Raw genomic sequence first — 23,864 nt, forward strand, 5'->3', positions numbered from 1 at the left:
GTTTCTGTGTGTGTATGTGTGTGTGTGTGTGTGTGTGTGTGTGTGTGTGTGTGTGTGTGTGAGAGAGAGAGAGAGCGGGCATGTGAGTGAGTGCGTGTATGTGTGCATTTGTATGTGTGTATTATGTGTGTGTATTGTGTGTTTGTTATGAATGTGTGTTATGTAAACCCTCAATGTGCCTCGAAACAAACAATGAGACCACTGTCCTCAGCTGGTCAGGGCCTGGTTACGTAACTTCACATGGGTGTGGGTGTCTAAGTGGGTCCGTATTGGCCCATCTGATGGCATGAGAGAGGAGGGGGAGTGAAGGGAGCAGGCGGAGGTAGAAGAATGGTTTAAAGGGGACACAGGCTGGCATATCAGGTTGAGGCACAGTGGAGGGCAGTGGGTCTGCTCTGCAGTTGTGTGCTGCTGGTGAGTTGGTGTGGGGGAGGAGGAGGAGGAGGAGGAGGAGGGGGAGGAGGAGGAGGAGGAGGGGGAGGAGGAGGAGGAGGAGGAGGAGGAGGAGGAGGGGAAGTGGAGGGAGAGGAGGAGGGAGAGGAGGAGGAGGAGGGGGGTGGAGGAGGAGGGGGGGGGGAGGGGGAGGAGGGAGGAGGAGGAGGAGGAGGAGGAGGTGGAGGAGGGGGAAGAGGAGATGGTAGAGGGGTAGAAGGAGGAGGAGGCAACATAGTTAATATTGTGATTGCATGACCAGGTGTGGAGGGACAAGGGGAGGAGTGGAGGAGAAGAGAGAGGAGACGGCGAGGTGAAAGCACTTGTCGGGTCTAGAGAGCAGGGTACTTGTCTGCTTGGGAATATGGCTGGATGGCTGTCGTGGGGTAGCTGGATGGTTTGGGAATAGACGTGAGGAATAGAAGTGGGGGTGGGTATGGGGTAGGGGCAGGAGTGGAGGCGATGGGGTTGGGATACAGACAAGGTTCAGGTGGGGGTTGTTATGGGGTCCAAGGTGGAGGGTAGGATGGCACCCTGGCAGAGCAGTGCTGACCTATTCATGCTCACACTAATGGCTGTCACCCTGTATAACTGTCAGAGAGAGAGAGAGAGAGAGAGAGAGAGAGAGAGAGAGAGAGAGAGAGAGAGAGAGAGGCCATGGTAGGATAACAGCAGGGCAGATACGGAGAGAAGGAAGACAAGATATAACAAAAAAAAAGGGAGATGGAGAGTGACTATGAGAGCGAGAAAGAATGAGAGAGAACAAGTGGAGACACCCAACTCCAGCAGGGCGAAAAGGAGGGATAGAGTGTGAGATAACAACAGTGTAGGAAAGCATGCAGGATGGAGAGAGAACAAAACAAGCACAAACAAAAAGAAAAAAATAATAATCAGAGAGAGAGAGAGAGAGAGAGAGAGAGAGAGAGAGAGAGAAAGAAACAGGCGAGAGGGTACAAGAAATGAGAGATGACAAGCTGAGTGGAGGAGCGAGGGATGAGAGAGGCGATAGATGGACAGAGAGAGGGATGGAGGGATGAGAGGAGGTCTTTGTGTGTAACTCACGTTGGCACAGGGTTCCCCTTGGCCTCACACTCTATGATGATGTTATCTCTGGGATCAACAATGTAGTCCTTCAACGACTGTTTCACGATGGTGGGAGGCTGCTTCACTGGAGAGAGAGCGAGACAAAGGAGAGAGAGAGAGAGAGAGAGAGAGAGAGAGAGAGAGAGAGAGAGAGGGAGAGAGAGAATGTTCAGAACCTCTAACTTACCACTAGCCCTGGTAGGCATGTGCTGTACATCTAAAAAGATACAGATAAAATAGGCAACCTCACTGGAAGTATTCTTCGACATTGCTCCTGGAGGGCTGCAGTGTGTGTGTGTGTGTGTGTGTGTGTGTGTGTGCGCAGGCTTTTGTTCTAGCGTAGAAATATAACACACCTGGTTCACCCTAATGAATTAAACAATAAGACCTTGATGAGCTGAATCAGGTGTGCTAGTTTAGTGTTAGGAGATAAAAGACATTGCACCAGACAACACACATCAGCAAACAACACCCAACCCCCCAACACACTCACACTCACACACACTGTGGCCATATCCAGGAGGAGTGAAGGAGGAAAGGAGAGCATTGCGCTATGGTGTAGATGATTTGGTTCCATTGACTCTGTGTTTTCTCCCCTCCCTCTGGCCCTAACACAGCTGTGCTCACTCTTGTATGCACATTTCATTTCCCACTTAAGCCAGATGATTCCCCGCTGTTTCTCTGCCCTGCTCCACTTCTAGATCACTGAGCGCTAGCGGCTCCTTCTGCTCCTTCTGCCTCAGCACTGACACTACACAGCAATCAGGCCCAGCCTCAAAGAAAACGGTTTGCCCAGCCACTGTACAGAATAGCCTCAGTCAAAAGGGAAGCTTGCTTGCCAAGGTGGGAGAGAGGAACGACTGTTTGTGTGTGTGGGTGTGTGTGTGTGAGTGTGTGTGTGTGTGTGTGTGTCCCATAAATCTTGTCCAGAGTAACCGCAGTCTTAAAGGGAGTAGCCCAAGTCTGACGGAAGTTCCCTTGCCAAGATAGAGAATGTTCTGTTAGAGGGAAATAGGGAGGGAATTCCATCGCTCATCACTATTCTCTCTGTGTCCTCATTTTGGGGTTGCCGGCGGTTACCCAACTGTTGTTATTCACTACTTTAAATGCATAGAATAGCTATCAACTGTAGTCATCCATCCGTTTGTGTTTCCAGGGGGTTAAAGCAAAACAAAAATCCCATGACTGAAATTTAAGTTGATCTCAGATCGATTGTCTGGGGCCAAGTTAACCTCCCGTTTCATGTAAGAAAGATATGATCACCATGTTTTTAGTGAAAGAGGATAATTTTGTACATGTATTAAACTGCGAGTTTGACCAATTCCAGTCCCCTTGCTTAGGGGGTGCGTGGTCCTCCCTGGGATAATTTGTATGTAGAAGGACTGAGAAGCTCAGTTCTGGTGACTTTTTAAAAGAACATTCTACTCCAACATTTCTGAGCATAAAATTATGCTGAGACCATCTAAAATATAATATATACCTCCAGAAACGGGCCTAATGACATATTGGTAAAATGATGTACAAAATATTTTAACATATTGGACCATGCATATAGCCTATGCCTGCTCTATATTATCAGATGTTCTATTAGCAATAAGCATTATCACCTGTAGCCCAACTGATGAAGCGTAGTGGCTATAAAATTCATAGGCTGAATCATGGGTTTTTTGTCCATCTGCATTTACCCCATTGGACACAACGTCCTGATTGTTATTTTTATTATTCATTTTTATTATTTTATTATAAATAGGAATATATCAATAATTATTAATGCACTCGAAAAATTAGATTTTTGTGTGTTTCTATTACAAAGTATGTAATTGCCACTTTAAGAGCTCTGTTGTTCAGCTGCGACAAAAACCATGCTTGAAACTCCGGTTGTAAAACTGCATTTATAAAACTCGCCACAAGCGCAATAGAAGGAGTAGAGAAATAAACATGGTAGCAATGTAAAACTGGGATCCCCCTCTTTTTTTTAACAAAGGCCTAAACTGCTTTCAAAGTGTTTCCCGCGATTGCATTAAGAATTGTTGTGCATTGACTGTTTGTCAGAATACATGTTTCCCTCCTATGGTTCTCACAACTTTAATGCGCCTTGAGAGCATTTATCTCGCATAGAACACAAAACACCTAGCCGACTTGGTAAATTGGTTAACTATTCTGCTATGGGGTTGTCTGATTTTGTTTTAATAACAACATTACATGGCAAAAATAGTAGCCTAGCACTGGAAAGTTAAAAGTATAGGCTTTGATATACTTTGCTACAGTAAGCTACACACCGCTGTCTGAGTTCAGCGCTGCTGTGGTGCGCATTATAGACTATTTCATTCCCTTCATCTGAACATCGGAGTGTCAACAACAATCATGCATGTCAGTTCAGTGCACATAGCATAACAGAGAAAAGAAAACACTTGACAATACATTTATTTGGGAATATATTTCGTAGAACAGACATGCTTCTGTCTGTATTAGGCCATGTCATCTCCAAACCAATATATTAGCTTAGTTTCCCTAGACTAGAAGACATTTTTATTTAGTAAAATTTGTATTTACTTAAAATAATAATATACCTTCCGCGGAGTTGCATTATTTGCCAGAGAACACATAAAGCCCCGAGTTGGTTATCCCTCTTATACCATGGCTATAATTTACCACATTTGCCTAATGTGTTCATTTGCCAGTAGAAATGTGTTCAACATCCACTTAAGTACACTCTTAGAAAGAAAAGGTGCTATCTAGAACCTAAAAGGGTTCTTCACTGTCCCCATAGGAGAACCTTTTGAAGAACCCTTTTTGGTTCCGGGTGAACCCTTTTGATTCCAGGTAGAACCCTTTCCACAGAGGGTTCTACATGGAATAGGGATGGGCATTTGAAATCATTTCTCGGGAAACCATGTAGTTTATTAGGCTACAGATGAAATAACTTATGATGAACTTCACAGGGTGGTGAAAGTGCACAATGATCTTAATGCTCTTTCTGACAAATATGGAGGGTCTGATTCTGGTGACATGATGATTGATGCTTGACTGCTGTTTGACAATACACATATTCTCGCTCTTATCAATTCATTATCCAGCTTTGATGATTTGATTCAGTGGTGTAGTGCTAGGGCAAAAACCAAAGGGTGCACCCAGGGGGGGCCCAGGACCGAGTTTGGGAATCCCTGGACTAGCCTACCCACAAAGCCTACTCGCACTGTATCTGGGAGCTGTTGGCTAGAGCGCAGCATGTGCCAAGACCAGAGTGGGCACATTTTCTATTTAATGCAACAGTTCTTGTGACAAAACTATCGGTACAGTAAAAGAATGTGATGGAAACACATTGAATTCAAAATACGTTTTGAACGGTCATCCAACTCGGAATTCCAAGTCAGGAACTCGGGCCTCTTTCTAGAGCTCCGACCTGAAGATCACGGATGTCATGATTCAACCTTGTTTTTTTCAGAGTTCCCAGTTGTCTTGAAAGCACTATAAATCCAATGAATGACAGACTTTGATGACAAAGTTTGATAACAAAATTTGCCCACAAAGGACCGCCGCGCCATCTTCCTGTTCAAGTGAGCACAGCACAAGGTGAGTCCAAACATATATTGTATGCTGCTGCATAAATTATGTAATATGCCAGGAAGATATGTATACTGTAGCTAAGAAAGTAATACTAAGTGTATGTTGTGTAGTAAACTGTTAGCTGTTGGTGGTGCCTATAGCCTGTTTTAGAGAAATGTCATCATCGAATATTGTAAGAGCTTTCATTGTCTGCTTATATGCCCCCTTTATTTATCCTACAGTTCTGACTTGGTGTACAGGGAGAATGCTGTAAGAACGGCCTATGTTCTGAATTCTGTCACTGTACATGTACAGTACATGCTAAAATCGCCACTGCCTAACATGGAATAAAAAATAAAAAAAAGGGTTCTACCTAGAACCAAAAAGGGTTATCTTAAGGGGACAGTCGAAGAACCCTTTTGGGACCCGTTTTTCTAAGAGTGTAGCTAGCAACTTTACTAGATAGCTACAGTAGTTGCCTTAATAACCAAACAAACAGACTTGCTAGCTTAGTTAACCAAACCATCAGTCCTAGCTTGCTATTATGAAAATCAAATTTAACATAGCCATTGAATTATAGGGAAATAATGCACACTCTAGCCAATCAGAAACGAGTATTCAACAATGCCATGGTATTCTCTCTCAGCCCTGTTTACATGTATAGCCGCCTATCAGAAGCTCTTATTCAGAGTGACTTACAGGAGCAATTAGGGTTAAGTGCCTTGTTCAAGGGCACATCAACAGATTTTTCACCTAGTCGCCTCTTAACCGCTAGGCTACCTGCCTACACTGACACTCTTGCGGTGCGTACACACGCACACACTCTCTCTCTCTCTCACACACACACACCACTTATTTTGCTGCCATACTGTTTACTATTATTGTTATTTATCCTGCTACCAGTCACTTTCTCCTAATCCCCGCCTACATGTACATATCTACCTCAAATACTCCAGTATCCCTGCACATTGTAAATGTGGTATTGGCACTGACCCTGTATATAGCTTCCTCTCTTATTTCTTATTTCTCGTGTTTTCTGTATTATATACGTATATATATATATATATATATATATATATATATATATATATATATATATTAAGAAAATACTTTTAATATGAATAAAGACTTGCTAAAGTGCAACAATTCAGCATTTCCCTCTGTGCACTCTCTGTGAGTGTGATATTTTATGTGATTAATAATACATTTTAAAGTTTAAAAAACCTGTCCCTCATAAGGTCAACCCTGTTATGTAAACTGAACTCTCGTTTTAATATGGTCAAACTATTCATCAAATGTTTTGTTCAAAATAAACATTGAACATACAATAGTCAAATCATAGTGTAAAAGCAGGTGAGCTGGTTCTACTCTTTTTGACCATTTTCAGTTTTTCCGACCACTACTTTGTTTCCTTTTCTCTCTCGCTCTCCTCCCACACTACTCACTCTGCCCCTACACAGATGGTAATGCGCCGCCGCAACCTTCGCTCTCTCTCTCCCACTACTCTCTCCTCTTCCATCCTATCATCTCTTCCCTCTGCTCAATCCTTCTCCCTCCAATCTCCTGATTCTGCCTCCTCAACCCTCCTCTCCTCCCTTTCTGCATCCTTTGACTCTCTGTGTCCCCTATCCTCCCGGCCGGCTCGGTCCTCCCCTCCAGCTCCGTGGCTTGATGACTCATTGCGAGCTCACAGAACAGAGCTCCGGGCAGCGGAGCGGAAATGGAAGAAAAACTAAACTCCCTGCCGACCTGGCATCTTTTCACTCCCTCCTCTCTACATTTTCTTCATCTGTTTCTGCTGCTAAGGCCACCTTCTACCACTCTAAATTCCAAGCATCTGCCTCTAACCCTAGGAAGCTCTTTGCCACATTTTCCTCCCTCCTGAATCCCCCCCCTCCTCTCTCTCTGTGGATGACTTCGTCAACCACTTTGAAAAGAAGGTTGACGACATCCGATCCTCGTTTGTTAAGTCTAATGACACTGCTGGTCCTGCTCACACTGCCCTACCCTATGCTTTGACTTCTTTCTCCCCTCTCTCTCCAGATAAAATCCTGCGACTTGTGACTGCAGGCCGCCCAACAACCTGCCCGCTTGACCCCATCCCCTCCTCTCTTCTCCAGACCATCTCCGGTGACCTTCTCCCCTACCTCACCTCGCTGATCAACTCATCCTTGACCGCTGGCCATGTCCCTTCCGTCTTCAAGAGAGCGAGAGTTGCTCCCCTTCTCAAAAAACCCAACACTCGACCCCACTGATGTCAACAACTACAGACCAGTATCCCTTCTTTCTTTCCTTTCCAAAACTATTGAGCGTGCCGTCTTTAGCCAACTCTCTTGCTATCTCTCTCAGAATGACCTTCTTGATCCAAACCAATCAGGTTTCAGGACTGGTCATTCAACTGAGACTGCTCTTCTCTGTGTCACGGAGGCTCTCCGCACTGCTAAAGCTAACTCTCTCTCCTCTGCTCTTGTCCTTCTAGACCTGTCTGCTGCCTTTGATACTGTGAACCATCAGATCCTCCTCTCCACCCTCTCCGAGCTGGGCATCTCCGGCGCGGCTCACTCCTGGATTGCGTCCTACCTGACCGGTCGCTCCTACCAAGTGGCGTGGCGAGAAGCTGTCTCCGCACCACGTGCTCTCACCACTGGTGTCCCCCAGGGCTCAGTTCTAGGCCCTCTCCTTTTCTCCCTATACACCAAGTCACTTGGCTCTGTCATATCCTCACACGGCCTCTCCTATCATTGCTACGCTGACGATACACAACTAATCTTCTCCTTTCCCCCTTCTGATAACCAGGTGGCGAATCGCATCTCTGCATGTCTGGCAGACATATCAGTATGGATGACGGATCACCACCTCAAGCTGAACCCTGGCAAGACGGAGCTGCTCTTCCTCCCGGGGAAGGACTGCCCGTTCCATGATCTCGCCATCACGGTTGACAACTCCGTTGTGTCCTCCTCCCAGAGTGCGAAGAGCCTTGGCGTGACCCTGGACAACACCCTGTCGTTCTCCGCTAACATCAAGGCGGTGACCCGCTCCTGCAGGTTCATGCTCTACAACATTCGGAGAGTACGACCCTGCCTTACACAGGAAGCGGCACAGGTCCTAATCCAGGCACTTGTCATCTCCCGTCTGGATTACTGCAACTCGCTGTTGGCTGGCCTCCCTGCATGTGCCATTAAACCCCTACAACTCATCCAGAATGCCGCAGCCCGTCTGGTGTTCAACCTTCCCAAGTTCTCTCACGTCACCCCCCTCCTTCGCACACTCCACTGGCTTCCAGTTGAAGCTCGCATCCGTTACAAGACCATGGTGCTTGCCTTTGGAGCAGCGAGGGAACGGCACCTCTGTACCTTCGGGCTCTGATCAGTCCCTACACCCAAACGAGGGCATTGCGTTCATCCACCTCTGGCCTGCTGGCTCCCTTCCTCTGCGGAAGCATAGTTCCCGCTCAGCCCAGTCAAAACTGTTCGCTGCTCTGGCACCCCAATGGTGGAACAAGCTCCCTCACGACGCCAGGACAGCGGAGTCACTCACCACCTTCCGGAGACATTTGAAACCCCACCTCTTTAAGGGAATACCTGGGATAGGATAAAGTAATCCTTCTAACCCCCCCCCACACACAGCGGAGTCGCTCACCACCTTCCGGAGACATTTGAAACCCCACCTCTTTAAGGAATACCTGGGATAGGATAAAGTAATCCTTCTACCCCCCAAAAAAATTTGTCAAGTGGTTATCCCACTGGCTATAGGGTGAATGCATCAATTTGTGAGTCGCTCTGGACAAGAGCGTCTGCTAAATGACGTAAATGTGCCCTTGAGCAAGGCACTTAACCCTAATTGCTCCTGTAAGTCGCTCTGGATAAGAGCGTCTGCTAAATGACTAAAATGTAAATGTAAATGTTTGTGGTGGAACACTGAGTGGGTCGAGCATAACGCATCAACCCTGTTACCCATAGATAGACAGGCTAATGTTTTACACATTTCTGTTGTTGTGAAGCTTGCATTCAATTGCACCTCCATGTTGCACACAACAAGCTTCCATTGCCCCTGTTACAAATGGATTTATGGCTAATTTAAGATACAATTGTCAACCCTGTTCCGGTCAACCCTGTTACGGTCAACCCTGTTACTTCATTTGGCACTTAATAGGCATTTACTATAGTATTTTATTTATTTAATTTTTTGAGACGGGCAACATGTATTATTAAGTTGAACATGAGCTCATTATGACAGAATGTTACAATTAGTTGCACTACCCAAAAGGGACTAATTTCATGGAATGACCCTACTGTGTTAATAAAAAAAACACTTACAGTCCTGCTGGATCTTTGCTGTTAGTCCCAGAGAGAGCGAGAAAATAGACAGAGAAAGAGGGTGAGAGATAGATGTTGCAGTTGTTGTTAATGATGTTCATTAAAACATTGGCCTATAGCAAGAGCATGTCTACAGCATTAAACAATGTTAAAGTCACATACCGTAGTTACAGTTATATTGTTATGGAGTAAGTATGTCATAAAATAAATGGATGTGGTAGCAATGTTATTCTACCAAAAAAAGCTAATCTACTGTTATATCAATGTTATGTAGCTAAAGTACATTAGTATTAGTTATATGATTAGCTAGTAGCACAGAAAGTTGAGTGACTACACTGACTGTGAATATGTCCTGAAACAAATAAGCACAATGAAACGTACCTGTTGATGGATTCCACATGGGGACAAGGTTGGTTTTCAGGGAGAGGGCAGCAGATTGAGGAAAAGAGAGAGATTATGTTATCGTCAAAGTCTGCTAGCATCAGCATGGTAAGATACCAACAACCTAAGAAGAGCCCAACCACTGGGCACACACTGGCTGAATCAACATTTCAATTAAATTACGTTGAACCAATGTGGAATACACATTACATTGACATCTGTGCCCAGTGGGCAGGCATTTGGGACAATCTGTGATAGTAGTACAATAGAGAAACCAAAATACAAATATATTTCATTATTTCCCACTGCATGAATTATCTATCACGAAACAGACATTTACATGTATAATATATTTTCATAATGGCTGTTTTTGTTGTCTTGATGGCACTCTTTAGGACTACCCTGTAAATGGCGATGACTGACATAGCTGACATAGTGGTCCGAGGCTGTGTGTTTGATTGAGAGTCCCTCCCCTCCCCCTGATGTGACGGTCCTAGTGTATGTGTGTGTTTCCAAGGCTATGGGGGGATGGCTGTGTGTGTTTCCAAGGCTATGGGGGGATGGCTGTGTGTGTTTCCAAGGCTATGGGGGGATGGCTGTGTGTGTTTCCAAGGCTATGGGGGATGGCTGTGTGTGTTTCCAAGGCTATGGGGGGATGGCTGTGTGTGTTTCCAAGGCTATGGGGGGATGGCTGTGTGTGTTTCCAAGGCTATGGGGGGATGGCTGCCTATAGACAGGTAAAACACCCAACCCCCCCCAGATCTTTTATTTAGTCATAATACTATGAATCATGCCATATAGCCATGGTCACATGGGAGGGGTAGGCGAATGGTGGAGAGAAAGAACCCAAGGAGGACAACCCTCATCAATAGAGGTCACCACTGGGAGCTGGAGGAATGGGGGGATGGGGAATGACAACAGAGGTACATTCATCTCACCTCACATTCGAGACATACAGTCCTATACACAACACATGGTACCATTCATTCCTCTCAGGTGTGCCTGTATAGCAGCAAGTGAAAAGCAGAGGATTTCATATTCCCTGTTGTCTATCAATCACCTGGGTCCTCATTTATAACCGTTGAGTAAATGTAATACTAAATATCTGCGTGAGTGCGCACAAACAAAAGTATTGAGATTTATCAACTTGGTGCACGCCATAAATACGCATGTTTCCTGTTTTAAATCATATTGCTCAAGTGAACAGCAAATCTGGTTTAAAAAAACAGATAAAGCAACACCTCACGGCACAACGCCTCTCCCCTATTTGACCTAGATAGTTTGTGTGTATGTATTGGTATTGACATGTAGGCTACGTGTGCCTTTTATATTTAAAATGTTTTCATTGATGTAGTTCTGTCCTTGAGCTGTTCTTGTCTATTAATGTTCTATATTATGTCATGTTTCATGTTTTGTGTGGACCCCAGGAAGAGTAGCTGCTGCTTTTGCAACAGCTAATTGGGATCCTAATAAAATACACAAAATAAAAAAAGACCTGTTGTAAAATGCGCGAGTGAATGAGCATTGTAACTCCTCCTGAAAAAACCCCATCTTTCACCTTCTATGGTGACCATAACGCCCTTATTTGCTGTATACTTTTGAAGTATTGGAATTAGGCCAAGACAGTATCTAAAGGAAATAGCAATGGCGAACTTGATAAAATGTCTTTGGAGGTGTTGGCAGAAGTTTTTCTTTTTCAGTGACATTTGCTGTATCTGACCATTTCTGAAAAACAAAAACAATTGCAAATTGTTGTAGACCTGTAAACAGTTAGTTTGAATGCAATAATGTTTGCCATTCAGTTTTTCCCTAACCTAAATATGCTGCACTGCCCGTGAATTCTGAAACACTTGTCTACTCAGATTATGTTTTTTTTAAACTCCAGTAGGCCTACTTACAGTGGTAGCCTACACACTTCAATGCAAAAGATCAACTGTCTTTTCACCTGATAAAGTCTACTGTAAGTTACAAACCACGCACCATGTTGGATGCATAGGCTAGAGCAAAATCTTGACATTATAATAGCCTATCTAGTAGGCCCAATTAAATGAGAGATGCTCATAGTATTTTGTTGTATGGCTACTTCAGGAATATGAAGTCATCATGGCCAGAAAAGGTGAGGAATTTATATGTAGGCTATTATGTTTATAAATGAAATATTGTCTACTCGATAAATGTGACATTATAGTATTCAGACGTAGCCTACAAACTTCAATGGAAAAGGTAAACTGTCTGTTCTACCGTTAAACTGCACTTTGGATCAGATGCATAGAACAAAATACTTGAAATAGCTAATCTATTTACTACTGTGAAGTGGGTCCAATTAAATGAGAGATGGGACGAATGGTAGCCTATCCTAACTTGTTGTAGGGCTATAGGCTATTTCACGAGTAGCCTATGAAACCATCACAGTCAGAAAAGGTGAGGAATTTATTCTGCAATCATGGAAATTAAATAAATAATAGGAAATATATGCCTATTTCTAATTATTTTAGAATGTGAAGATAAAATAAATAGATTTTCGCGCTTCTCACTAACAGAACATTATTCCATCTTGTTATTAGATTTAGCTAACTGATTTTAAAAAATGAATAAGTCACCATATATTCCCCATTTGCACAAGGCTACTAGGCTACTTTTGCCTTCTTGCGATGCAATACTTCAACCACCAGAAACTGTGTGTACGCACAGTCTAAAGTTTGTGGGAGGATAAGCACATTCTCACGTCAAGTTCAGTTTGTATAAATGCCAACTTTTGCATGAAAACTGGTGCACACATGCTTTGGGGGATATTTTGTCCATACACAAAGTTTATAAATGAGGCCCGAAGGCTGAAAAAACACCTGTTTTCAGACACAGCCTGATTTTCTTTCTTGGTTTTCTTTGTCTCTCTCTCTCTCTGTCTGTCTCTCTCTCTGTCTGTCTGTCTGTCTGTCTGTCTCTCTCTGTCTGTCTGTCTGTCTGTCTGTCTGTCTGTCTGTCTGTCTGTCTGTCTGTCTGTCTGTCTTTCTTTCTCTGCCTCTCTCTCTCTTCTCATCTCTTTATCTCTCTCTCACTGGTGATGAATATATTTGGGAGAGGTCGAAGGGTTATAAGGGTATTATGTATTTTACTCTGTGGGGGGCTTTTCTCTCTCTCTCTTCCCCTGTTGTGTGTGTCCTCTGTCTGACACTAATCAATAGAGCTTCCTGAGGCCAGGGGTGAAAGGTTGTGGGGTATAAAGAGACATTGAGAAAGACAGCGCCGTAGGGGGGAGATGAGGTGGAGACTACAGAGGTGATGACAGCTGATGGCCGTGTGTGTGTGTGTGTCCATTCCCTGTGTGTTTGAGACACATAAAGAGGTAGACAATAAGTGGTGTGCGTGTGTGTGTGTACTCGCATATGTGTGTGTTTGACCACCGAATAGCAGGTGCCCATATCTGCTATCAAATCATTTTTCATAATGCCACTGTGAGACATTCTCAGATATTATTGTCCTTTATAACAAAAACCGAGTGAAAGGAAAGAGAAATGGCTACTTCTCTTTCACTTTGTCTCTTTGTTTCATATTCCCACTGGAGTCAGTCCGATTGGACACTATGGTCAGGAGCTTTCATACATGTTATAATGGCCTGGTATGGGTGTGTGTGTGTGTGTGTGTGTGTGTGTATGTGTGTGTGTGTGTGTGTGTGTGTGTGTGTGTGTGTGTGTGTGTGTGTGTGTGTGTGTGCGCGTGTGTGCAACAAGATCTCATAGTTTCCCTTCGAAATTCGACGTATTATGGATGAACGTCACATTAATTCCGCGTGGTTACAGGGTTAAAACAGAAACAACTCAAAGGTTAACAGTTTAGCCATTCATTCAGAGTGGTTAAGGTTAGGGCTACGGTTTGGGGAAGGCTTAAAACAAAATAATTACAAATGATGCGCTATTACCATAAGATATTATCAGTATTGTGTGTGTGCATGTGTGTTTGTCTGTGTGTGAGTGTGTAAGAAGAGGGATGGTGAGCTCCAAACCTATTGTTAAAGACATCACTGTATATGGAGCTAGATCTGCAGATGTAAAAACAGGATCATTGTGTTGAGTAATACATATTCGAGATCCCTTGAACTTACACTATATTAAAGACATTGATGGAATGTGGAATTCCTTCTGAAAGCTGTCAAATTTAAGTGTCTCTAGTGGGTTAGAATGGGATGTAGCATGCTTTTTTAAATTCATTGGTGTCTAAATGGTAAGAGAACCATTGCTTTACCATGATCAATGCCAGCTATGTGTTTGCGATGTGATTGATGGACTTACGATCGAGAGGAACCTCGATAGCAGACACTTCCTGAGACAGCAGCAGGACCAGCGACATGACAGACAGGGCCCAAGGCCCGCCCTGCGCCAACATCTCTCCCCTCTGTTTCTCCTCACCAGTCACGATTCCTGATACGTCTCTGACCTATGTGTGAGAGAGAGAGAGAGAGAGAGAGAGAGAGAGAGAGAGAGAGAGAGAGAGAGAGAGAGAGAGAGAGAGAGAGAGAGAGAGAGAGAGAGAGAGAGAGAGAGTTCAGTGTGTGAGCGTGGCTGGCCTAGAGAGAGCTGCCCAGAGACAAGTTCCTAAGAGAGGAGAGATTTAGACATCACACAGACCAGTATCCCCCTCTCCTCCACTACCACATTACCCCAAACCATTACCGGTACCAGAATCAGTACCCCAGTCCCCAGGCCCAGCACTACCCCCACCCTCCTTCTCCTACAATAGTCCAGACTTCCAGGACCCTGTTCCCCCAGGCCTCCAGACCCAGAGTACCATAACATAGAAGAGGGTACCATCTCAGCCCACTAGCCCCATACACCCTGGCCCCCAAACCCAGACCCAGACCCTTAACCAACCCCACTCAATCACACAGCAGCTGAAGACACTGACCATTCATTCAACATTCCCCTCCATTTCAACAAACTAAATACATTACGAAATACAAAATACATTTGGCAAAAATGTATTGTTTGGTTGATTCTCCAACATCAAAAGTACATTTAAAGCACACTGAGTGGAAACTGTAAATAATACATTAATTGTACAACGTTAGTCTACAACAGCTTGTTACCCCTGGGGTAATACCCAATTCTCATACAAAACCTGTGCGCGACCCACACACACACACTCCCATGCATAAACCATCTGGTGATATGTCAACCCAACACCATGCTACAAAATACCTAATCTGCCCCTGGGGAGGAGGATACAGATATTCCAGCATTCCATTGGCTTCATCTGACACACACACACACACACACACACACATACATACACACACACACACACACACACACACACACACACACACACACACACACACACACACACACATAGCTGGGTGAGAGAATGGAAGGATGGATGAAGGAAAGAGTGGAGACAACAAAGGAAAGACATGAGGCTCTGCACAGACCCACATATCAATGTCTCACTCTACTCCCTAACACACACTCTCTCTCTTTACTTCTCTCCAGTATCACATTCAAGTGAGAGCATCAATATAGGTCACTATAGTTCCCCCTATAGCATGCTAGTCTCTACACTCTAAATTAGTAAAGATCCTCATAAACATAGTTCCGAAAGGATCTCCATAGGAGAACCATTAGAAGAACCCTTTTTGGTTCTAGGTAGAACCCTTTTTGGTCCCAGGTAGAACCCGTTTTGGTTCCAGGCAGAACCCCCTGTAGAAAGGGCTCTGCATGGAACCCAAAAGAGTTCTACCTGGAACCAAAAGGGTTCTACCTGGAACCAAAAAGTGTTCTTCAAATGGTTCTCCTATGGAGACAGTCGAAGAACCCCTTTAGGTTCTAGATAGCACCTTTTTTCTAAGAATGTGGGGCTGCTTTGCAGATATAGGTTATTGTCTTTTCTAGGTGACCTAGCAGATACGCATAAACAGAGGTGACCTAGTAGATATGCAGTAGTTTACAGAGGTTTCACAACAATCAGGTCAGGACTACTTCTATCACTGGGCCCTAGGGGTAGAAACCTGGGGTAAGTCTACCCTGCTGTCTGCCCTACTGTTCTAATAACACTGTTAGACGAGCAAACTAGACTAAAGATTATCATCATGAACACTCACCTCAATTTGGCAACATTTTCCCAGTCTAATTGTAACAAAATATCCAAACGGAGATTCCGTGAAAACAAAAATCTTACATTGATTGATTTATCAAGACGAGTCCCAACGTTTGTCTCAAAGCAGAGCGATAACGCTGTCCCAATCATAACGGTGCTGAAATTATAGTTGACCACACACGGCTAAGTATTTAAAATGGTTGGATGACTGGGAATTTCAGTAAGCAACAATTTGATACATGCCTTCAATGGCATTAGCGTACTTTATTCCAATAGTTTCGTCATTTAGTGATATTTATTCCCACAGTAATTCTTTATGGATACATCCAGTTGTGGTTAAGAAAACGTGCATGTATAGTGGTGGACTTTGTGAAGTGATGGGACTGTCACACCCTGATCTGTTTCACCTGTCTTTGTGCTTGTCCCCTCACCAGGTGTCTCCCATTTTCCCCCATTATCCCCTGTGTATTTATACCTGCGTTTTCTGTTTGTCTGTTGCCAGTTCGTCTTGTCCTGTCAAGTCCTACCAGCATGTTCCTGTGTTTCCAGTGCGCAAGTTCTTGGTTTTCCTAGTCTTCCCAGTTCTGACCTTTCTGCCTGTCCTGACCCTGATCCTGCCTGCCTGCCTGCCGTCCTGTACCTGCCTGACTCTGATTTGGATTACAACTCTTTGCCTGGCTTGACCTACCGATTGCCTGCCCCTTGTGGTGTAATACAGTCTGACTCGTACTATCCGCCTCCTGTGTCTGCATCTGGGTCTTAGCCTGAGCCATGCTAGAGACATGCCTCACAAAGTTTAGAACTGCCACAAGGATGGTAACAGCCTAGTAACGGGCACTGCCTCGCAACCATCATTATGATGCATCACATCTCATGAATGAGTATTGCTTACGCCGGACTTAGCTACGACTAGTCTTATTTTTGGTTGGTGCAACAGGTGTTTTTGATCCCAAAGTCGAACATATCTATGCCTGACCTAGCATTTAAGAACAACTTTTTTACGCCCAACTGGTGCAACCGGTTCCTGGAGTGTGTGTGCCCGGTTCCTGGAGTGTGTGTGCCCGGTTCCTGGAGTGTGTGTGCACTACTTGAAAATAAGAACAGCACTTCATAACAGATCAACCCATAAAACTAGGGCAGCTACAGTATGTTTATGTATGACCTTCCTTTTGTCCTCCACACCAAAGGGGTAAAGCCACATCTTGATAAGAGTTGATTTCACTAATGTGGAATCACAGAGGAAAGCCTTGAATCGGTTTAACTTCTACTAGAGAACAGAAGGGTTAGTGTATATCCCTGTTGTACAGACAAGTGTTCCCAAATGGTAGGGCATGGCTAATTCTGTCTAGCCTGGCTCCAGATCTGTTTGTGCTCTTGCCAACTCCATTGCCGTCATTGTCGGGCAAAAAAATGTTTAGCATGACAATTCCATAAGGAGTTGGCAAGAGAGGAAAGTTCTGCCTGGTTTCAGGAGTTCAGCTTCTCGCCATCTGACAAACATGTCAGAAGGGATAGCAGTTGATAGAGTTTGGTATGGATGGTGGTCGGGGAGGCCAGCTCCTGGTCGTGGATCGGGGTTTGTAGCTGGCTTCCCGGCAGGGTCAGCTTGCAGGGACAGCCCCCGGTCGTTGCCCGAGGTTGAGCTGGTCCCCCCAAAAGGAAAATCCAGCCAACTGGAGGAGTACATATGGGTTTTAGCCTTCTGCTTGTTGAATGGACGGGAATGTGGGCATGAGGCCCTTTTCGGGACGGATTTGACGGAAGTGTCTGGAGGGCTGGATTGTTGGTGCGTCGGCTAGCAGGTGATGGTGGAGGTTGGTCTCAAACGTGGTGAAATCCAGGTGTGGTTAAGCCTGGGGCCCGACGACGGTTTGTTGGGCGTATCGGACATGCATTGGGTTTGAGCAGATGTAGTAGGCTTCGGATGACTTCAGGTGTGATTGGAACCAGGGTCTGGTGATGGGGAGGTCTATGTCTGTGCTGAACAGAGACTCTGAAGGGCATGGTAGTGGAAGTGGTGCAGAGAAGGAAACTGAAGATGGTGAGTGTGAGGATGTGAGAAGAGTCCTGAGAGCAGTGATACTGATGGAGAGGATATTGAAGGTGATGGGGCGCCATTGATGGTGGTTGCCTGAATGTGGTGGTGGTTGCCTCTTACGGATGCCCCTTAGTAGGAGCGTGTTCTGCATGAATTGGAGGCCGCTGCGGAGGTGCTGGTGGGCGTACGTGATCAAGAATGTGACGATTGGAAGATCGCAGTTAGGAACATGGCCCGGTCAACAGCAATGGAGGGTGCAGGGTCGGGGCTCAGCGTGGTGGGGGCCATGGCTGTTGGGGGGAGATGGGAGCTGATTCCCGGCTGCAGGAAAGAAGGTGAGCGAGGGCAGGAGGCCCAGTCCGGGCTCAGCATGGGCGCTGTGAGGTAGGTGGGTGTGAGGTGCTCTCTGATCCACTGATAGGATAGTATATAGTGCACGTGTGTAGCTGCAGATTCTGTTAATGTGTGCACTCCATTATGTGTGTGTCTGTGCTCTTTAGTGTGTGAGTTCCATAGTCTGCAAATGTGTATGTGTGCGTGTGTGAGTGCGTGCATGTGCGTATGTGTGGGCTCAGTAAAAAAGGCATTGGAAGCGGATTTGAGAAAGCCTGCCTTCTTTTTATCACCATGAACATTATAACATTAACAGATAACGACATTAACCTAATTCTTATAATTAGCATAAATTAAGCAGAAAACTAACATGCTAAATTAGACTATTATGCAGAATTACTCTCTAAATTATGCATATTTTCTTCCATTATTTATAAAGGCAATTTCTTAAAGAAACCCTATGTCACTTATCCTCATTGAAATAATACACTTTATCATTCATACTGTTTAAAATAAGCTTCTGCCAGAAAGTATATTCAGCGGATATTCAGGTTAGTTTTCTAATCATTTCCTTGGTAGTAGAATTTGGTGTGATTTATTTAAAATGATTCTAAGGTATTTCTGCCTTCCATATTTTGTGTGACCCTGGTTTTGGCATCCATTTTATAAATGTTTGATGTGGTGAGACTATCTGTCCAAATGGATCCATGTCCCATAAACTGCTCTTAGAGGCTGCGTTCCAAATGGAACCTTATTCCCTATTGTGATGTCACGAGAGGCTGTGTCCTGGAGGGACGTTACATCCCCCTGAGGTGGCTGCAAACCCAGACAGCTATGGCTCCATCTGCTGGTATGGTCGGGAACTCCACCCCTCTATGGCCAATCTTCCCACGCAGCTGAAACAAATGAGGAGCTGATGAGCTGAAGGTTTGGGAAGGGAAGAGACACAGTCTCCAACCTGGGCTCTCTGGAGGACAAGAGTGCTGCACGTCCACTTCCATGAGGAATATAAGGATTTGGAGATACTTACCTTTGGGAAATACTCACCTTTGGATATATGCACCTGTGGAAATACGTGAGAGACATTTGGAAGGACTTTTTTGCTGGGTTGGCCACTAGCTGCAACGTGGACTACAGTAAGGCTGGGGAAAAGTTATCTGAGCGAGTGAGAATTATGATTTTGGATGTGGAAGAGACATCCCTGAACTGTTAACCCTTAAAGAGCCACAAGAGAACAGAATTTTGTTATATTTTCGTTAATTTCCCAAGACCTATAATAAAATCCTTGTTTTGTTTGAACCTTGTCTCCTTGCACTACTTCGAGCAATCCCGCTGAAAGCTGTGTAGCCTCTCGTGACGTCACAGATGGTGGAGAATACAGGCACGCTCAAGCGTTAATAGTGCATGTCAGAGGAGGATACCGAAGGTTTGATCACCCAGTTTTCCAAGTTGGCCGTAGGCTCCCCGCCCGACTGAAATGGAGGACATATTGAAAGCCCTTGTTGCTGGCCAGCAAGCCCAGATGCAAGCAAACGTGGCTCTCTTGGAGGAGCAAAAGAAAGCCAACCTTCTGAAGGCAGAGGAATTGCAGTTGCAGAGACAGAGGGTGGTCCAAAATACCCGCCCAATAAAGGCAAGTGACTTTATATCTAAGATGGGAGCTACCGATGACATTGAGGCATACCTGCATGCATTTGAGGCCACGGCCACTAGGGAAGCCTGGCCCAAGCAACAGTGGGTTGGTCTGTTAGCCCCCTTTCTAACCGGGGAATCGCTGAATGCTGTCCGGGACCTGGGCCCTGACCAGGTTACTGACTATGATGCCCTGAAGTCTGAGATCCTCAGCAGATATGGACTCACAAAGTTTGGTATGGCCCTATAGGCTTTTGCTCCTCCAAGAGAGCCAGCTGGACCTTCCAACCAGACCAACCTCCTCGGGCGCAGATGCATGAACTTGTCCGAATCGCAAGGAAATGGCTGGATCCGCAGAGGAATACAGCAGCGGCGGTGGTGGAGGCCGTTGTGGTGGATCGTTACCTACGCGCCCTGCCTTATGAGGCAAAACGGTTCATCAGTCAACAGGCCTTGACCACGGCTGATCTGACCGTGGAAGCTGTGGAAAAGTACCAGGCCACAGCGGAGATGCTGAATGCTTCCCGAAAAAGACCCCAGGAGTGCGGCCCCACCACAAATGGGAAGAACCCGTCCAAAGGACCCCAAGGTCTCGAACCCAGCCACGTCAGGACTTATCCCGGCTCCAGGGGAGCCAGAAACCAGGCGGGTCCAAGAAGAGTACACCAGGAGGGGGGAAACTCGACAGTGTTACCGGTGTGGGGAGATGGGACATATCTCCTGGCAGTGTGGGAAACCAGCCGATGAACCTATGCCCACTGCGGAGTCCTCCAGCTCAGCACCCACACACCGTTTTGCCTCGCTCTTGGGAGTCGTAGATGGCGGCCCAGATCGACCCCCCACCTGCCCGGTAACTGTGAATCACCATGATGTGGGAGGCCTTACTGGATTCTGGTAGCCGGGCCACCCTGGTGCGTAAGGATTTGGTGGGCCCAACGTGTCTGACCCCGGGAAAGGCCTCCCAGTTTCCTGTGTCCATGGGGACACCAGAGAATACCCCATTACTGAACTTACAATGACCAGCACACGGGGAACCATACACACGACGGCGGGGGTGGTTGATTCCCTCCCCGTTCCTGTCCTAATTGGACGAGACTGCCCAGCCTTTTACCCACTCTGGGGAGAGTCTCAGGAGAGGATAACCCGAGTACCTCGGAAACGGAGAGGCAAGACTCATCCTGGGAAGGCTCCGGTGCAATCCTCCGAGTTACTCACTCCCCGCCCGGGCTCTGATAGGGATGGCAGGTGCCCAGACCGACACAGAGACGGAGCTACAGAATCTGGACAAAGAACTGTCTGGTCTGAAGGGGACCGCTGAGAGGTATCGTTTGTTAAAGCAACAGTTAGACATGAAGACAGAAGAGTTAGATATCCTCCAGGCTAAACTCCAACAGAGCTCCTTCCCTAAGCAACAGGAGGAGCTGGAGAGGCTGCGCAGGACCATCGAGGAGTGTGAGGAGACCCTGCGCAGTAGTAAGGAGGTCCAGAAGAAGGCAGAGGAGAAGTACAAGGTGTTGGAGAACAAGATGAAGAATGCGGAGGCAGAGAGAGAGAAGGAACTGAAAGCTGCTCAACAGAAGCTAAACTCTGCTAAAACCAAGGCTGATGCGTTCAGTAAGAAACTCAAGGAGAGACAACAGGAGGCTGAGTCCCTGGTCCTAGAGTTGGAGGAGTTGAAGAGAGAGCAGTCTGGGAAGCACCACAGCAATGCGGACGCCCTCTCCCGGCGTGATGCCTTCTTCGCTGCCTTTACCCGACGGGGACGTCGGTCCCGAGGAGGGGGATGTGGATGTCACGAGAGGCTGTGTCCTGGAGGGACGTTACATCCCCCTGAGGTGGCTGCAAACCCCAGACAGCTATGGCTCCATCTGCTGGTATGGTCGGGAACTCCACCCCTCTATGGCCAATCTTCCCACGCAGCTGAAACAAATGAGGAGCTGATGAGCTGAAGGTTTGGGAAGGGAAGAGACACAGTCTCCAACCTGGGCTCTCTGGAGGACAAAGAGTGCTGCACGTCCACTTCCATGAGGAATATAAGGATTTGGAGATACTTACCTTTGGGAAATACTCACCTTTGGATATATGCACCTGTGGAAATACGTGAGAGACATTTGGAAGGACTTTTTGCTGGGTTGGCCACTAGCTGCAACGTGGACTACAGTAAGGCTGGGGAAAAGTTATCTGAGCGAGTGAGAATTATGATTTTGGATGTGGAAGAGACATCCCTGAACTGTTAACCCTTAAAGAGCCACAAGAGAACAGAATTTTGTTATATTTTCGTTAATTTCCCAAGACCTATAATAAAATCCTTGTTTTGTTTGAACCTTGTCTCCTTGCACTACTTGAGCAATCCCGCTGAAAGCTGTGTAGCCTCTCGTGACGTCACACTATACAGTGCACTACTTTTGACCAGAGACTTCTGAGCCCAGGTCAAAAGTAGTGCACTACATAGGGAATAGGTTGCCATTTGGGACGCAGTCTTTGACTCTGTTTATTTATATACAGAGCATTTACCAGTCCCAGGCAAATACACTATATATACAAAGGTATGTGGACACCCATTCAAATGAGTGAATTAGGCTATTTCAGCCAAACCCGTTGCTGACAGGTGTATAAAATCGAGCACACAGCCATGCAATCTCCATAGAGAAATATTGGCAGTAAGATGGCCTTACTGAAGAGCTCAGTGACTTTCAACGTGTCACCGTCATAGGATGCCACCTTTCCAACAAGTCAGTTCGTCAAATTTCTGCCTGCTAGAGCTGCACCGGTCAACTGTATGTGCTGTTATTGTGAAGTGTAAATGTCTAGGAGCAACAAAGGCTGAGCCGCGAAGTGGTAGGCCACATAAGCTCACAGAACGGGACCGGCGAGTGCTGAAGCGCATAGCGCATAAAAATCGTCTGTCCTCGATTGCAACACTCACTACCGAACTGCTTCTGGAAGCAACATCAGCACAACAACTGTTCGTCGAGAATTTCATGAAATGGGTTTCCATGGCCGAGCAGCCGCACACAAGCCTAAGATCACCATGCACAATGCCAAGCGTCGGCTGGAGGGGTGTAGAGCTCGCCGCCATCGGACTCTGGAGCAGTGGCAACGCGTTCTCTGGACTGATGAATCATGCTTCACCATCTGGCAGGAGAAGGCTACCTGCCCAAATGCATAGTGCCAACTGTAAAGTTTGGTGGAGGAGGAATAATGGTCTGCGGCTGTTTTTCATGGTACCAGTGAAGGGAAATCTTAACGCTCCAGCATACAATGACATTCTAGACGTTTCTGTGCTTCCAACTTTGTGGCAACAGTTTGGGAAGTCCCTTTTCTGGTTTCAGCATGACAATGCCCCCATGCACAAAACGAGGTCCATACAGAAATGGTTTGTCGAGATCGGTGTTCGAAGAACTTGACTGGCCTGCACAGAGCCCTGACCTCAACCCCATCGAACACCTTTGGGATGAATTGGAACGCCGACTGCGTGCCCGACCTCACTAATGCTCTTGCGGCTGAATGGAAGCAAGTCCCTGCAGCAATGTTCCAACATCTAGTGGAAAGCCTTCCCAGAAGAGTGGAGGCTGTTATAGCAGCAAAGGGGGCACCAACTCCAATCGAATGCCCATGATTTTGAAATGTGATGTGCGATGAGCAGGTGTCCACATACTTTTGGTCATGTAGTGTATGTTTTCCACCCCCCTTTGCTGTTGCTCCGCCCGTGTCATTGCTACCTAATCCAGTTGTGTGACAGTAATGGGTCATTCCATTATGCCATTCTTAGGGTACGTGATGAAGGCTAATGGAGCTCTTGTGGAATAATGGACTGCAGAGACAGGGCTGAGTAGGTGAAATTAATAAGCTTTAGTGTAGTGGAGGGTGTGTATGTGTGTGTGTGTGTGTGAGTGCATGCCTGAGAGTGCAAAGTGTGAGTGTGTGCCTAATGCACCTAAAGCCCCCCTCCCCTCCTCCCATCCCCAAATAAGCTATTCCAACCCCAAATTATACAGGCTAACAGATTGGTATAG

At 45.9% G+C, this 23,864-nt stretch overlaps 1 protein-coding gene across 11 annotated transcripts in view; it reads right to left on the reverse strand.

Moving 5' to 3' along the window:
* LOC121575398 (neurofascin) overlaps positions 1-23,864 on the reverse strand; it is a 151,480-nt gene that overhangs the window by 53,333 nt on the left and 74,283 nt on the right. For 10 of the 11 annotated variants that reach the window (XM_041888472.2, XM_041888478.2, XM_041888471.2 and 7 more), the window contains 3 exons: positions 14,045-14,189; positions 9,378-9,395; positions 1,495-1,600 (listed from right to left, as the gene is read on the reverse strand). In XM_041888472.2, the coding sequence (XP_041744406.1) occupies positions 1,495-1,600; positions 9,378-9,395; positions 14,045-14,189 (269 nt within the window). The remainder of the gene's footprint in view (positions 1-1,494; positions 1,601-9,377; positions 9,396-14,044; positions 14,190-23,864) is intronic. The other variant, XM_041888470.2, reaches the window with a different exon arrangement.

Source organism: Coregonus clupeaformis, chromosome 10 (assembly GCF_020615455.1).
Source record: "Coregonus clupeaformis isolate EN_2021a chromosome 10, ASM2061545v1, whole genome shotgun sequence".
Taxonomy (NCBI): domain Eukaryota; kingdom Metazoa; phylum Chordata; class Actinopteri; order Salmoniformes; family Salmonidae; genus Coregonus; species Coregonus clupeaformis.